We start from the raw sequence: 14256 nt of genomic DNA, 5'->3' as shown, positions 1-14256 counted from the left end.
CGGTTCTTGCATACGAATCTCGTGATGACCAGACCGTTCGATCGACGCTTTCAAATTGATTTGAATAAGACATGCCCAACCAAGGAATGGAGGTGAACGTGACACTAAGCAAATTGGAAGCACTAATGTCAACATTACTTGTACACGATGCAGCCCCCTACCTCTTCGGCTGTTTCACGGGGAGCGGGAGACAGTTGCCTCAATTGCAGGCTCCTGTTTAGAATGCTAAGCTGAAAAACCCGTTTCTGAAATAACACCCTGTTTTGAGAGACAGGACAAGCTGAACTACACGTATCACATGGTAAAAAATGGAAACTCTTGCTGGAAACACATGACGAGGAAAGGAGGAAGTGGTCGAAAATACACAACACTCAATCGCGATCTAATCCTGTGTATGGAGTCAGTCTCCGCTGAAAAACCGAGAGGAGCTAAACAACTTTTTTGGGAATCATTTCACGAATCGCCGGGGAGATTCGGACTCTGCAAGTTTTGGAAGACTGAACCTTTCGGCTACAAGTGGTGTCAACAAGCACCGTATCATCGAAGTACCTCGTTGTGCGGATATTTGAGGAGGCCCCCTGTTACTGGTGCGTTTTTTGACGAAGAGAAATCCTTCACAGTGTCTATGAAGTAAACCACCCAGAAACGAGCTGAAAGTACTTTCTGCTTTCACAAACAGACGAGTATTTTCCTGAGAGGAGGCTCCCTACTTTTATGTGACCTTCACTTTGTACTCTTCATCTCCGTTGGTGTATACTTGACGAAGCAGACAGCGCCATCAGTGAACTTGTACTGACGAGAACTGACTCGGATTAGCCGGTATTTTAGGCCTCATATACAAAGAAGCTGGACGCAAACGAGTGGTCGCTAATGGGGTACGCAAAAATTAGACCCAATTAACATTGGAAAACTTTCAATGGAGTTTGCTTGACAGCTTAAATCAAGTGGAAACCAGCACTGGAAGAAATCTACGCAACTAGTCAGATCAATAACATTTGAGGAGCTATTTCGCGGTCACGAAAAACCTCTAGGCGAGCTGGACTTTCCGAAGAGAACACCCTTATTGACATCTGCATGCAGGACGAGCTCTACGCAGAAAGTGAGTAGTTTCGAAAGGTTTCGTTCAAATTTCATCGGACTTTTTGGTTAGTGTCTGACTCTGGTTAGACTTCCTACCTATTTAATTACGCGCGCACCGCATGGAAAAATCACCTTCGACCGTTGCTACCTAACAAAATTTTGACCACTTCCAATAATTCTTGGCTTCTGGAACTCTGCATAGTGGCCGCAATACCATACTGAGTCTGAATTTATACCTAAGTGTGAATCCAGAGTTTCACATACAGTAATTCAGTTAGGAGTTGGCTTGTCCATCAGTGAAAGGAAGGCCTTCGCTGCGGAGTTATTTATTGGAAAATCCCAACTGACTGGTCACAGACTATTGGACAGGAAAGCAAAACGCTCATATGCACCTTGTTTACACGAACTGAATATCCATCTTTTCCTTGAACGCGTCTTCCTGAACTTTCCTGGATATTCTTTGATTACTGCTCAACTGCAAGCAAATGCGACTCCACAAGTTCCGTAATAGATCTCAATTTTCAAGAAATACGAAGCGGATTTACGAGAAAACATACTGCTCGCATGCCCCTCAGCAAGTAGTATCACCGTTACGCTAGTTCAAATGCGCACCCAGTCCAAAATTGACATTTGCCAGACAAAAGCATTTCCACTTTTTGTCGTCTACTCATTTTACGAATGAAATTTATCTAAATTTCGCCATATGTAAATATCGACATTCCATACTCCGTACGGTGGATTGAACTTTAAAGCCACACAAAGCATGTCATTCTTTTTAGTGTGGTCCACTGTCCCCATTGTTACCTTTTCTGTGGGATGATCGAATTTGATTGACCTTTCTTGATTGAAAACAGGAACGGCGTTTAAACGCAATATACTACTCACAAGGTTGCTGGAAACTCTTCGGCATGATAAACGAGGGATTCAGCCGCGTTCAAGGCGAGTCTCCAGTAAAAAAACCCATATGTAAATATCGACATTCCATACTCCGTACGGTGGATTGAACTTTAAAGCCACACAAAGCATGTCATTCTTTTTAGTGTGGTCCACTGTCCCCATTGTTACCTTTTCTGTGGGATGATCGAATTTGATTGACCTTTCTTGATTGAAAAACAGGAACGGCGTTTAGACGCAATATACTACTCACAAGGTTGCTGAAAACTCTTCGGCATGATAAACGAGGGATTCAGCCGCGTTCAAGGTGAGTCTCCAGTAAAAAAACGAATTCGTAAACCAATCAGCGTATTTATCGAGACAGACAGAACGATTCGAGGTTTCGAGACGAATACCACGACTCAAAAAGTAGCGAATTTCGAAACCAACTTCCCACTGGAAAGATACTCCTTTAAATTTGACGAAAGTTGCAGGTATTGGAGACACAACAGTTCTACGGTGAATTCGAGTCCTCGAAACCTGTGCTTCAGTCCTACGGATTATCCAGACAAGGTAACAAGAGCACATAATGTACCAAATTGCGTTGAACTGGAAAGTGGATGCAAGTTCCGCATCAAAATTAAAACTGACTTGTTGTAGGACGGTTTTAGTACTCACAGCGCAACGGTTGGAGTAGTTGTTGGTAGACGATGGACGGAACATTCAAACAATCAAAGAATTCAAATCGTTTGCAGTTTTGGGTAGGTAGGTATTTTGTTTGTAGTCACACCACTCTCGTTTGAACGGCCGTGTTCTTGTTCTGGCGTAGTTATTCCGGTGAGTCCACACCAAAGGGAAGCACTGGACTCGAGTTCCGCTCTTTTGGAGCTCATCAACAGTGCATATTCAATGGCTGTGCCTGGTTTGAACCCCGGACATCTGACATGCGAGGCGAGCGTGTAACCACTAATCCGCCAACGCACGTTGGACGCATCTGCATTATCACATCTGAACAGGCGGACTTGTTCACACTTGAGCGATGTGATTGGTGTGCCCGAGTCATCAAACGACGACCCCGTAACCCCCCTGGTTGTGATGAACGATTACATTGTTTTAGTTTAGTAGGATGAACTGATATAAAGATTATTGGGATGGAATGTAAAGCGACAAATTCATGATGTCACTTGCCGGTGCCGAATAACTTCGCTGAATGTATTGTCCGTGTTTACTTTCCCATTACTGTTTCAAAACGACCAGCATCTTTAGTCTCATTTGTGTCCTTGTCGTTACACGTGTTTCTAAGCAAGAGTGAAGACAGGACTTCCTTTCGACGGTTGGATGTTATGGTACAATGAAGCGATATCCATCTCAAGAACTACTGAGTCATCATCGTGAACTACCCGACTATCCGGTCTTTCTAAGACGTTACATGGTAAAAATAAGGATCGTTCCTTTCCCTGCAACTCTGTTACCCTAACATATTTCTTTCCATCCCTGACCGAAGAATATCAGCCGTCCTTACTGTCAACATAACCATCGTCCATCACCTGCACAATCACAGTTTGAGCAGGTAGAAAAACGTGCTGGAAGATTTAGCCAAAAATACGTTACCGCCATTGAAATGACAAGAATCACACATCAAATGAACAGTTTTTGAACCCTCACGACTTTTGGTGTTAGAAAACGCTACTTAACGTCAGACATGAACAGCAAAAATGATTGGCTGTTGATCTGTTCCCCGAGCTTGGCAATTGACTTGCAAGCTTTTCGTCCCTATACGGGAAGACATTATCAGTGCGCAGTTGGGTGAGTACCTCCTGGCTGGCTGCGTGCGTTTATATAGTGTTTGAAGGGTATTTGTTTTCTCTTAACGTGATTGGCTAGTTGAGTGACAGCGTTTTTCGTGAATATGTTAGTCCGTTTGTTATTTTTGTTGCACTGTGTTTCGCGTTCCTTCGATTCGATTGGTCATCTCAATGGCTTCTATCTTTAGTAGCTCCTCCCCCGACTGGCTCACTTTTTGATTTGCATTGCGTTGCGGTCTGATTTTTTTTCAAGAGCTAATGGCTGGCTGAACTTCCCTGTTTCCTTCATTGTATCGCCTGGCGTCCTTACGTCTGCCCGTTATCTTGGCACGTTGGTTTAGTCTGATTTTTTTTCAAGAGCGAATGGCTGGCTGAACCTCCCTGTTTCCTCCATTGTATTGACTGGCGTCCTTGCGTCTGCCCGTTATCTTGGCACGTTGGTTTGTTAATTGGGGCTTCCTCCTATCCAAATGATGTGTCCGTTTAGATTAGACCCACCTGCTTCTTTTCACAAGTTCCTCGTCCGGTTACTTGCGCAGTTCGGGGCTAAATAGTCTTTGCGTTCCATTGCTCTTAGCGGTCAATTTCAATATACTTGATAGCTTCTTTGGTGGAGTATCACGCTTCCATTAGTTCGCGTTTTTTCTTCGTTCTCACTTGAGCCAATACGCGAACGCCACTCCAGTCGAACTCGTGTCTTTCCTGATCCTTGTGGCGCAAGAAGATGAGAAAAAATCTATTATCTTTTTGTGGTGAGCTTATGTTCGTATATTCCGGTGGAGAGCTTTCTTCCTGTTTGTTCGTGTTCTGGTTCCACTTCGACTGCCATGGATTTCCTGATGGCAGGCTAGATTTATCGAATTAACCAAGCAACCTTTTGATGGCTTCGCACATTCAAAGCTGATGAAACTGGCTCGCTACATTCGGTTGGTGCAAGTGGGTGAATCATTATGAGAACGATCTGTATAAAGGAAACTACTCACAAGGTTGCTGAAAACTCTTCGACAGCGCATGACCGGTTTCGCTCTTCTTGGGGCTCGTCAGGTAGGTGCAGTCCCCGAGTTTCCATCGACCTTATGATATACTTGAACCCAAATTGCACTGCTTTTGAGAAATACACTTATTTGCAAATCAATTTGGTTTCCTTTATGAAAATCTACTGCGATATCTCGAATATCATGCCAACTGAATCGTGAGGCGGCCTGTGTGCAGCACATTCAGTTGCAGAATATCGCAAACAAGAGATTCAGTTGAGTCTCTCGTGAAAACCAAATGAGCCTATTTCTCGAGAACGATTTGTACTTTTACGGTCATTTTTCACGTTTGACTGAACCAGAATTACGCGTGTTCTCGAAAAACAACTACGGGTAGTCTGTTCAAGTCAACGCAACAGCTCAGTCATAACTTGGACGAATAACTTTTCTGGCAAACGCTGCGTCATGTCTCTTCGTTACACTATATTATTTATCTCTACCCGATTCACGGACGCCATGAGACAATAAGGGGGGTGCATTGACAATGATAAATTATCGGGCTTTTCATAGTTTCTGCATGATTAATCATGTGAAACACATTTCCCTTTGTAGTGATTTGGCGCTTACTCTCGGCAGAAATACATTACGGTGTCAAATGTTTTGCCTCTTATTTGGACAGAAAGAGAGGGAGTGGAAAAAATCCACCGGACTCTGTCTGGATTATGTGTGTGTGTGTGTCAAACAATGTTGAAATAAAGATCAAAACTAAGCGGTAATATTGGAGTACATCGGATAAATGAAGCCATTTTTCAAGGCTGTATCGAAATGACGAGGAGTTTTTCAATCTGGAGAGCCCATAGCATCGTTGATTTTTATACAGTCGATGAAGCTAGATCGTTTTACGTTTTATTGCTGGTAATTGATTAAGTTTTCAGCTATCAGAATGTCCGAAGGTCCGTGGTTCGAACCCGACCTCCACCACTCGACTTCCCCTGTCTAGGCTTGGGCAACCTGAGAGTATCCCAGCTCTCGTGCTTGCTTCGGGTGGCATGGCAGCTAGGCACTGAAAGGGCGCTACAGCTGAACGATTATTATTATTATTATTATTATTATTATTATTACCAGAATGTCAATATTTCTTTTGAAGGATGACAACCCGATACATGAAAGAAATTTACGTGTGAAAATGTGACCTTGGCGCAAATCTGGTGTTTCAACTTTGTAAACATTGTGCGGAAGTCATACTGACTACGGAATGCAGTTTTAAAGTTCCGTGACCAGACAGATCGCTCCTCGGGAGGCAGTCTGACTTCAGTAGTTCAAAAAAATTCCAGCCTGCACTGTCCTTGAAATCGTTTACTTTCCAGCTCATTATACACCTGGGTAGCGTCGCAACGCAGTTTCATTGTCAATGCGGCACTTTTCTTATGTGCGAAGCCCTTGTTCACTTGAAAGTGTAATGTAAAACGGGTAAATCCGAGGACACTAGCTTTGATACGGAGCCTCTCTAGGACTTAAAGCTTACAACTGTAATCCCTCCCTAAGAGAAATTTTGAAATGAAGCGTCTATCTTTCAGGATGCCGTCAAACCGGTTACTAGTGACATTTGTTGCATCCAATCCGATCGTCGTTTCTGAGGCAGATATATGGAAGCCCTTGTTCACTTGAAAGTGTAATGTAAAACGGGTAAATCCGAGGACACTAGCTTTGATACGGAGCCTCTCTAGGACTTAAAGCTTACAACTGTAATCCCTCCCTAAGAGAAATTTTGAAATGAAGCGTCTATCTTTCAGGATGCCGTCAAACCGGTTACTAGTGACATTTGTTGCATCCAATCCGATATTCGTTTCTAAGGCAGATATATGGACAATAACTGGCAGATGGACGTTCCTCAGTAGGGTAACTCTATACGCCATGAACTGTGAGGTAGTAAACGAAAGTCTGAGGTTTTAAGAAACCCAAAGGTAAAACACTACTCAATGATTTATAAGGTCCCGCGAACACTATGGGCAATGTTCAATGATCCCGAATGGCGGTTCTAGACATAAAACGCTACGCCAACACGTTTGTTTGATACTTCCAACGAGAAACCAGGAGAAAACATACGTCCAGGACAAGTTTTGTCGTCTCGAGCCTAATGGTTGTTGGTTGTGCGTGCTTATGTGGACGTATTGTAATTCTATCTGTCATCAGCGTGAGTAGGAGATACCTCAATAGATGCGAACCACCGGCCTTCATCTCACTTTACGGAACGAGCTACTGATGACGCTTGCGTTTTGTCTCTTTTGTGCGTCTGACTTTAACAAGACCACTTGCCGAGTGGGCTATCAGTTAACTTCTCTCATCATGGGGCCGTGGTGCTCAGACCGAGTACCTAACGGGCTTTGTTGCAAATTTGGTAGACCTTAAACTTAAAAGTTCAGAGGCGTTTGGTACGAACGAAGGGACAAACGTTCCAATTGTTTTAAAAACGCGCGCCCCCAGTGGCCAAACAAGCAGCTCTAATAGGTATTTAAAAAATCATACCTACAAGCAGCCCATAAAAATTCAATTTACTTTTATTAGGTTAAAAATCGATGACTTTTGTTGGAACAACCATCCTACCTGTGCGTATCTTGCGACCATCTTTTGCGGTGGCACTTCATCACACGGAAGTTTATTATTTTTTTGCGGGGTGCGTGGGCCTAATCTCGAAAGTTTCCGATTCTCATTCCGTTTTGACGCCAACTGATAAACCGACCGCCTAGGATTTATCTAAATCATTTTCACTGTCTGTTTTGATATCATTGGCAGAGCTACGTTCCTTTTGGATAGTGGTCCGTCAACGCAGTGCAGTCCCGAAGTCATGTGACTCGTATTTGCAAAAAGCACAATGGGACGTGAAACCTTTGATTTCAAGATTATCAGATAAAACAGAATAAATCGTATGATACCTTATCAACCGATGATAATACTGTAAAAAGAATGCGAATAAATGAAAGAGAATAACGTAAACAAGTGACGTAAATCGGGAAAGTGCATTTTCCACTACACACGAAAAAATCCACGAGGAAACGAATTGCGTCATTGGTTTAACGAGTGGTTTCAAGCGGTGACTCGGTGCAATCGATTATTTGGTCACAACACGAGCCGATAGGTAAACAATGGTAGATCTTGGAAACGATCTTCATTGACGTGCTCCAAACCAGATCAACCGGTGAAATCGTCAGCTGATGTGCAACTCAGCGTCCGCACTGACTATTTCACAGAGAAGTTGTCAAACGTGGCTTTATATGGATTAGTCATCGTGTACAATAACACCTAACAAATTTCGAGTTGGGTACGTATGTACGGATGAAAACGGGCACTGTAAACAAGACTTGCCACTACGCTGACTTAGCATCAGTGCACGTCGATGTTGCACCCAATGGGCATTTCCAGTTGTATTTTTACACGGTACTGAACTCTGTTCAAAAACCAGAGAGAATAGAGTCAATTACGATGGATGACGAACCTAAGCAAATTAATTTTTAAAGGTCGCAATTCCCACTGGCCACCTTCCCACAGCAAAGAGAACGTTATTGGTAGAGCACATCGCTACATCAAAACCCCTCAACAAGGGACATGTTTGAGAATACATCGATTACTTAGGGACATCTTTGATCCTCGGCTTGCTGGTTGATGCCCCCACGAATTGGAGCAATGCACTACTCATAAGGTTGCTGAAAACTCATCAAGGGCCCACGACCGGTTTCGCCCTTCTTGGGGCTCATCAGGTAGGCGCGTTTCCCAGGTTTCCGTCCTTATGTGCTACTTGAAACCAAATTGCACTAAATCCTAATAAGGTCAGTGAATTTCTCGCGAAGAGACACTACAGCACCAAGTGGCGGGTTTCGACTCTGTGAAAGGCAGGCGCATAGGCTCGTGTTTTGAAACAACAGGTTTTGACGAACCTCAGACTTGTCCTAAGCTTGTATTTTTGGTGGTTACATTTGGGCTTGATGCCACGAGCCAAACCAAATTGCGCTATCTGTGCTCGCGTATGTATGGAGGTGTTTATAGGCCAGAGGTCTGGTTTTTGGGCCGTTTCCGAGCGGAGATAGACTTCTCCCCACTCGACACGATGTCATCTTAGGTCCACAGTGCGGAGGCCGTTTCCGAGCATAGATAGACGCTTCACCCACTTGACACGATGTCATCTTAGGTCCACAGTGCGAAAAGCCAGTTCAAGAGAAATGACGATTTTATTAGTAGGGCAAATGACCTTCATTCTCTCTCCACCAAAGTGTGCAAAGTAATATGAGAAATTAGAATGCTTCGGGGTTCTTTTCCCTTTTTGATGACTAACAGCATGTAGAACACGAGTGTAAGCCATCTAGCTGAATCTTTCAATGATAGAAGAGGCAAAACATCAAAGAAGCTTTTGTGGTAAAGGTTCCATAAAGTTCTCTAACAATCGCTTTTGAAACATGCAGAAAGTATCGAGTTTTGGAAGGAATAGTGCTGTGAAACCCTCCAAAAAACAGACAAAGTATGGTGAATGTCAACTGTCCGATAGCTTTTCAAGACCAAACTTCAGCACTATTACGTTTTGTCTTCACATTAGTTCCTGGATGAATTTCCTGAAGCAGAGATAGCTGCATAGAAGAAAACTTTGATTTTTCCGACAGGTGTACCTTCTCCGTGTTCCACTGTAAACACTAACCTGCTCGCCATGCTTGGTTTGCAAACGTTTTGTCACCTACTGAAGGGACATCGATATTGAATGGATACACTGGTGTCCTTTCCTCTCGTGCATGTGTAGCCGACTAGCTTACGAGGGGTCCGGTTAGAACAGCTCTCGTTAGTTCACCTTAAATATATGTTGCGCTGTGCTCTGATTTCCATACATTTGATAAGTACACCAAATCTGTGATAATGCCCAGACTTGCACAGAGGGGGGTGGGACACTGCGATGCACAACTGCATGACAGTGAGTTTCAATACTGTTGTCATCCCATTGATGAAGTTTAACCGAAACAACTGTTATCGACGTTTGGCTTTTTTTGTCATTCTCAACTCCATACGAGACTTTCGGAATACACCAGCTGTGCAGCGCTGTTCAACGTTGTTGTAAACAATGTCTTGTGCACCTTGAGTACACGTGGTTTAAAGACAAATATAGACTACCCAGGTTCTAGGTTGCGTTGGCACGACATAATGTCCAGAAAAGTCTCGAATCGGAATGCAAGGTGTGTGCAGTTTGAAACAAACCAAGCGACTGAATCAACAGATGTTTTAGTTAGAAGCCGCTGTCGAACATAGTAACCTTACGTCTGTAAAAAAAAAGCATAAACTGAAGCTCTTTTAATTTAATGAATTCCTTTAGACTCTCCTGTATTTTGATGTCCAGTGTCGAGGTTCGATTCGACAAACAAACGTGTGCCACGTTGTCATTTTTGTCATGGCGTTAGTGAAGTGCCATCGTAGCTGTCTGACAGTCTTTCATATCACAGCTCTGGTTAGTGGGAATTTGCTAAATAATCACATAAATTTAATGAATTCCTTTAGACTCTCCTGTATTTTGATGTCCAGTGTCGAGGTTCGATTCGACAAACAAACGTGTGCCACGTTGTCATTTTTGTCATGGCGTTAGTGAAGTGCCATCGTAGCTGTCTGACAGTCTTTCATATCACAGCTCTGGTTAGTGGGAATTTGCTAAATAATCACAAAGTCCACTAATTCTTTGAAATAATTTGAGATCTTTCAAACTGATATCCACTCACCTGCGGAAAAAATGACGTTAACGGCAGCCATCGATCGAGGTTTGGTCCTATCAGGCAAATCTTCATTAAAAAATGGATGAATGCAGTGAAACGGGCCATTTCAAAGCAAATGTTATCGAGTCCCCGTTCACCGAAAGTGTGGTGAGTTTTATATGCACTACATAACTCTATCCGTCGAGTTCCAGCTATACTTTTGAACTGCTTGTTTTGGGACTTTACACTTTGACGTGGTTATGAGGAGATTTAGCTATTTGCAACAGAGCGTTTATCCCGTCAATGAAGCCAACCTGCAATGAAACACCGAGAAGGAATATCTGCTTTTTCCTACCTTTTTTGGGAATCATCGAGTGTGAGTATCACGAAACTCAAAGTTTTGATCCCGCAACCTTCCGGCCGGCGGTTTGACTATGGGTGGATGGTCAGCTCTTACTTCGACAGGACATCGTGCCACTGATCTTTCAACTGCAAAAACCACATCACGTGGTCTCGTTTTGATTGGTTCCGTGAGTGAGTGGTACTCAGACGGAATGGTCACTCATTCCTGGAGTATCAGTTTTCCTTTGATTTGCTAAATGCTTGACGGTGATGTGAGAAGATTGGATGGTTCCAATAGATATTTGATCATATAGATGAAGCGAGTGAGCCAATACGTGACCACGTGATTTGTCTGCCCACATGACTACATTTCACTCTAGAGTCGATGGAATGGTGAATGAGATTGCCCGAAGTACTGGGAATCTGTGGATTAGGTTTGCCCGCGCCTAAAACACCTGAAAAGATTATGGATTACGTTTGGAACTGATAAAAAGAACCGACTTCGGCAGTTTATGTCAACAGAGATGCGTCTTAGTTGTTGGGATCCTTCCGAAATCTTTTCCGGTAAGTCTTATGTATTTTTATGCGTTTCGGTTCAGCTTTTTCAATGAACCGACTGTTTAATAATCCAGCGCTTTACCGATGCCACTGACACTAATCGATAGCAAGTGGCAGCGACTGGTAGAGTCCGACCTGATGGGAAGTGGCTCTCTTCCGTTGATGTTGTGTGATTTGGCCAGCTTGTTACAGTGACCTGAGCTCAGGGGATACATTTCCTGATCATGTGCACAAAGACGTAATGACCCATGACCCAAGTGGGTTGCAGATTCAAAATCCGAATGACTAATACTTTATAGATTGTTCTGGCAAACCCCTGAAAAGCACTTGAAACTGTTTTGAGTGACCCGAAATCACCCATAAGGAGCTATCTCGAACGAACCGCTCACTATCGGTGTTTATGTATCAAATATGATGCATTTTTTTTAGCCAGATCGTTGAATTTCTATTGCTGAAAATATTAGTTTTATTCTAAAATGGGAGCTTTGAAATTCCTTTCATCAAATAGGATTATACGGATGAGAAAGGAATGGGCTCCTTCTGCCGACACAACGTTCTCCAGTTCAAATATTCTAGTGAATGTGCTTGAAATATATTCACACTGTGATGCTAATAGAGCAGTGGCTTTATCCGCATTGTTGAGCGTCCTCACTACTCAGGGGCAGAAAAACGTTCATTCCGTCAGAGTAAACAAATAATTTGACGTGATTCACTGCGATTTAGGACTAAAACTCCACTTATGAATTTGAAACTAGACTTCCTGAACTGAAACACATCCCTGACAAACCCGAACTCTTGAAACGCGGGGATATTCTCTTGAAAAAAGATGACCAAATAATTTTCGTTTCTTGCATAGGACAGGGAAATGCGCTGAGAATTTCAGTGTTTACGGAAGGAACTTGTAAATTCTCCCAGCCTGAACATCGATCTGTAGGGCTGGCCTACCACTCGCAACATAAACTCTTGGAGGTCTGAGAACCCAGCTGCCTTTAGAAATACAGATTTCTTACAGTTTTGTTTGACCCTGTTCACAAATCAAATCAATACTGGGCATTCGGTTATGTGGTTGAATGGCTTCTTTACTTTGGTTTGGATTGCGTGAGAGTTGTGTGACATTTAGGCTTGAGTACAATACATGTCTAAACTTGGCAAGCAATCCAGTACTGTGCTCTGTGAAATCCTGGGCCCATGAAGTGACTTCATAACCGTCCAGGCCGACATGTTTTGAACAGCGTGTACAAATCCCATGAGCTGATAATGGAAGAGCAAAGATAATTAAACTAGCTACGAGTTAGATCGTACTTAGTCCAAAACGATTAGATCTGTATTCTTAAGAGTAACTAATCTCTCAGGATAGAATTGCAAGGCCAATGTTCCTAGATTGAATATATTCGTCTCGCAAACCCTAACTGCTGTATTTAGAAACCCACTGAGATGAAGGTGATGAGACAGGCCAGCGGATGGAGAAAATGGCGAAGCAGATGGTTGACCAGTGTTCAACAACCATAACAGTGTTGCGCGTTTATATTTATAATACACTACTCATAAGGTTGCTGAAAATCCGTCGACAGCTCACGACCGGTTTCGCCCCTCTTGGAGCTTCTCAGGTAGACGCAGTCCTCGGTTTCCATTAACCTTACGTTTTACTTGAAACCAAATTGCACAAACCCAATTGCACGAAATTAGCGAATATACATTCATTTGCAAACTATTTTGGTTTTTCGAGAGACTCGCCTGGAACCCAGCCGAATCTCTCGTTTGTGATTTGTCCAGGCGTTTTTCGATAATTAAAAGTACAGAATTAAAGCTCAGATGAACGGAATTTGTAAACCGCAGAACCAGCCTTTCAGACAATTATCGGGTGGTAAAGATACGATTTTTTATTTTGAGCAGATTTTTTATTGCCATGTGAGGTTATAGTTGGGGTGACGCTGCAACCAGAGGCATGTATTGTCGCGTCCTCAATCTCCTAGTCCACTGTGAAAAGTTTGGAACTTGAATTTTATCCAAACCTTCTCACAGTTGGTCACATTTCCCTGAGGGCCATCTTCCCCTACGGGTTTATAGGATTTCATCTCCCTTCTTCACGTTTGTTCTGCACACTAGTCCGCAATCATAACTTCTGGTAATATGTTTGAAATCTCTACCAAGACTTGGAAAGTTATGACGTGAGAATTTTGCTTGGTCTTCTCAGCAGCCAAAAACGTAAGTAGTCTGGACGGTTTGATCCTACACTGAAAAACATCCGGGGAAGCTAGCGTGGATTTTCTTGCCTACAAATGTTTCGCTTCATACCTGTCCACTCAGATTATCTGTGGTCCCCTGCACTGTCATGGCGCACTTTTGGACGAATCGCCTCTCCAGGATCTCGCGAATTACTACAAGAAAACAGCAGATTTCGATCGAATGATTCAGACAGGATGAATTTCGTTGTTTGTGTGTGCTCGGTTGCTTTTCGCTTCCTCGTACGTAACCCCTGTTTGAAGCTTAGTCTGATTTCAGATTTTGTTTGTAACATATCTTGGAGCTAACTCGAGATAGCTTCCCGTTGTTGGTTGCTGATCTGCTACTCGCACAGATTGGCAATTAACTTGAAACACGTTTCGTCACCAAACGGAGTGGGTGAAAAAACCTGATAATGCCTCTTCGTTTGGTGACGAAGCGTTGGAAAGTTGATAATTGAGTCCGGCGAACAGACTAACAGTCACCTGACCGACAGCCAATAAGCACACACACTACCCGTAGGTTCCCCTAGTCACCACAACTCCAAAGTCCAACTAAAAGTGATTTTTCCCAATGGCTGCTGAGATGTTACAACCGGTCTGTTATTAGTGCTGCTGTTCGATGGTATGGTGAGATTAGTATGTATTCAATAGAGGTACCGTTCAGTAAATGCGGTCCAAAAAA

The 14256-nt window shown here is 43.1% G+C and overlaps 1 protein-coding gene across 1 annotated transcript; it reads left to right on the top strand.

Moving 5' to 3' along the window:
• Positions 1-4708: 4708 nt before the first annotated feature.
• On the top strand, positions 4709-13000 carry T265_02722 (hypothetical protein; the record flags this gene model as incomplete). Its single annotated transcript, XM_009167037.1, has 3 exons — positions 4709-4950; positions 5668-5860; positions 12899-13000. 3 exons carry the CDS (start codon positions 4709-4711, stop codon positions 12998-13000), a joined length of 537 nt encoding a protein of 178 aa, XP_009165301.1.
• Between the last annotated feature and the right edge of the window lie 1256 nt (positions 13001-14256).

Source organism: Opisthorchis viverrini, assembly GCF_000715545.1.
Source record: "Opisthorchis viverrini unplaced genomic scaffold opera_v5_35, whole genome shotgun sequence".
Taxonomy (NCBI): domain Eukaryota; kingdom Metazoa; phylum Platyhelminthes; class Trematoda; order Opisthorchiida; family Opisthorchiidae; genus Opisthorchis; species Opisthorchis viverrini.
The sequence above is the reverse complement of the archived record's forward strand: the minus strand, read 5'-3'. Positions and strand labels throughout refer to the sequence as shown.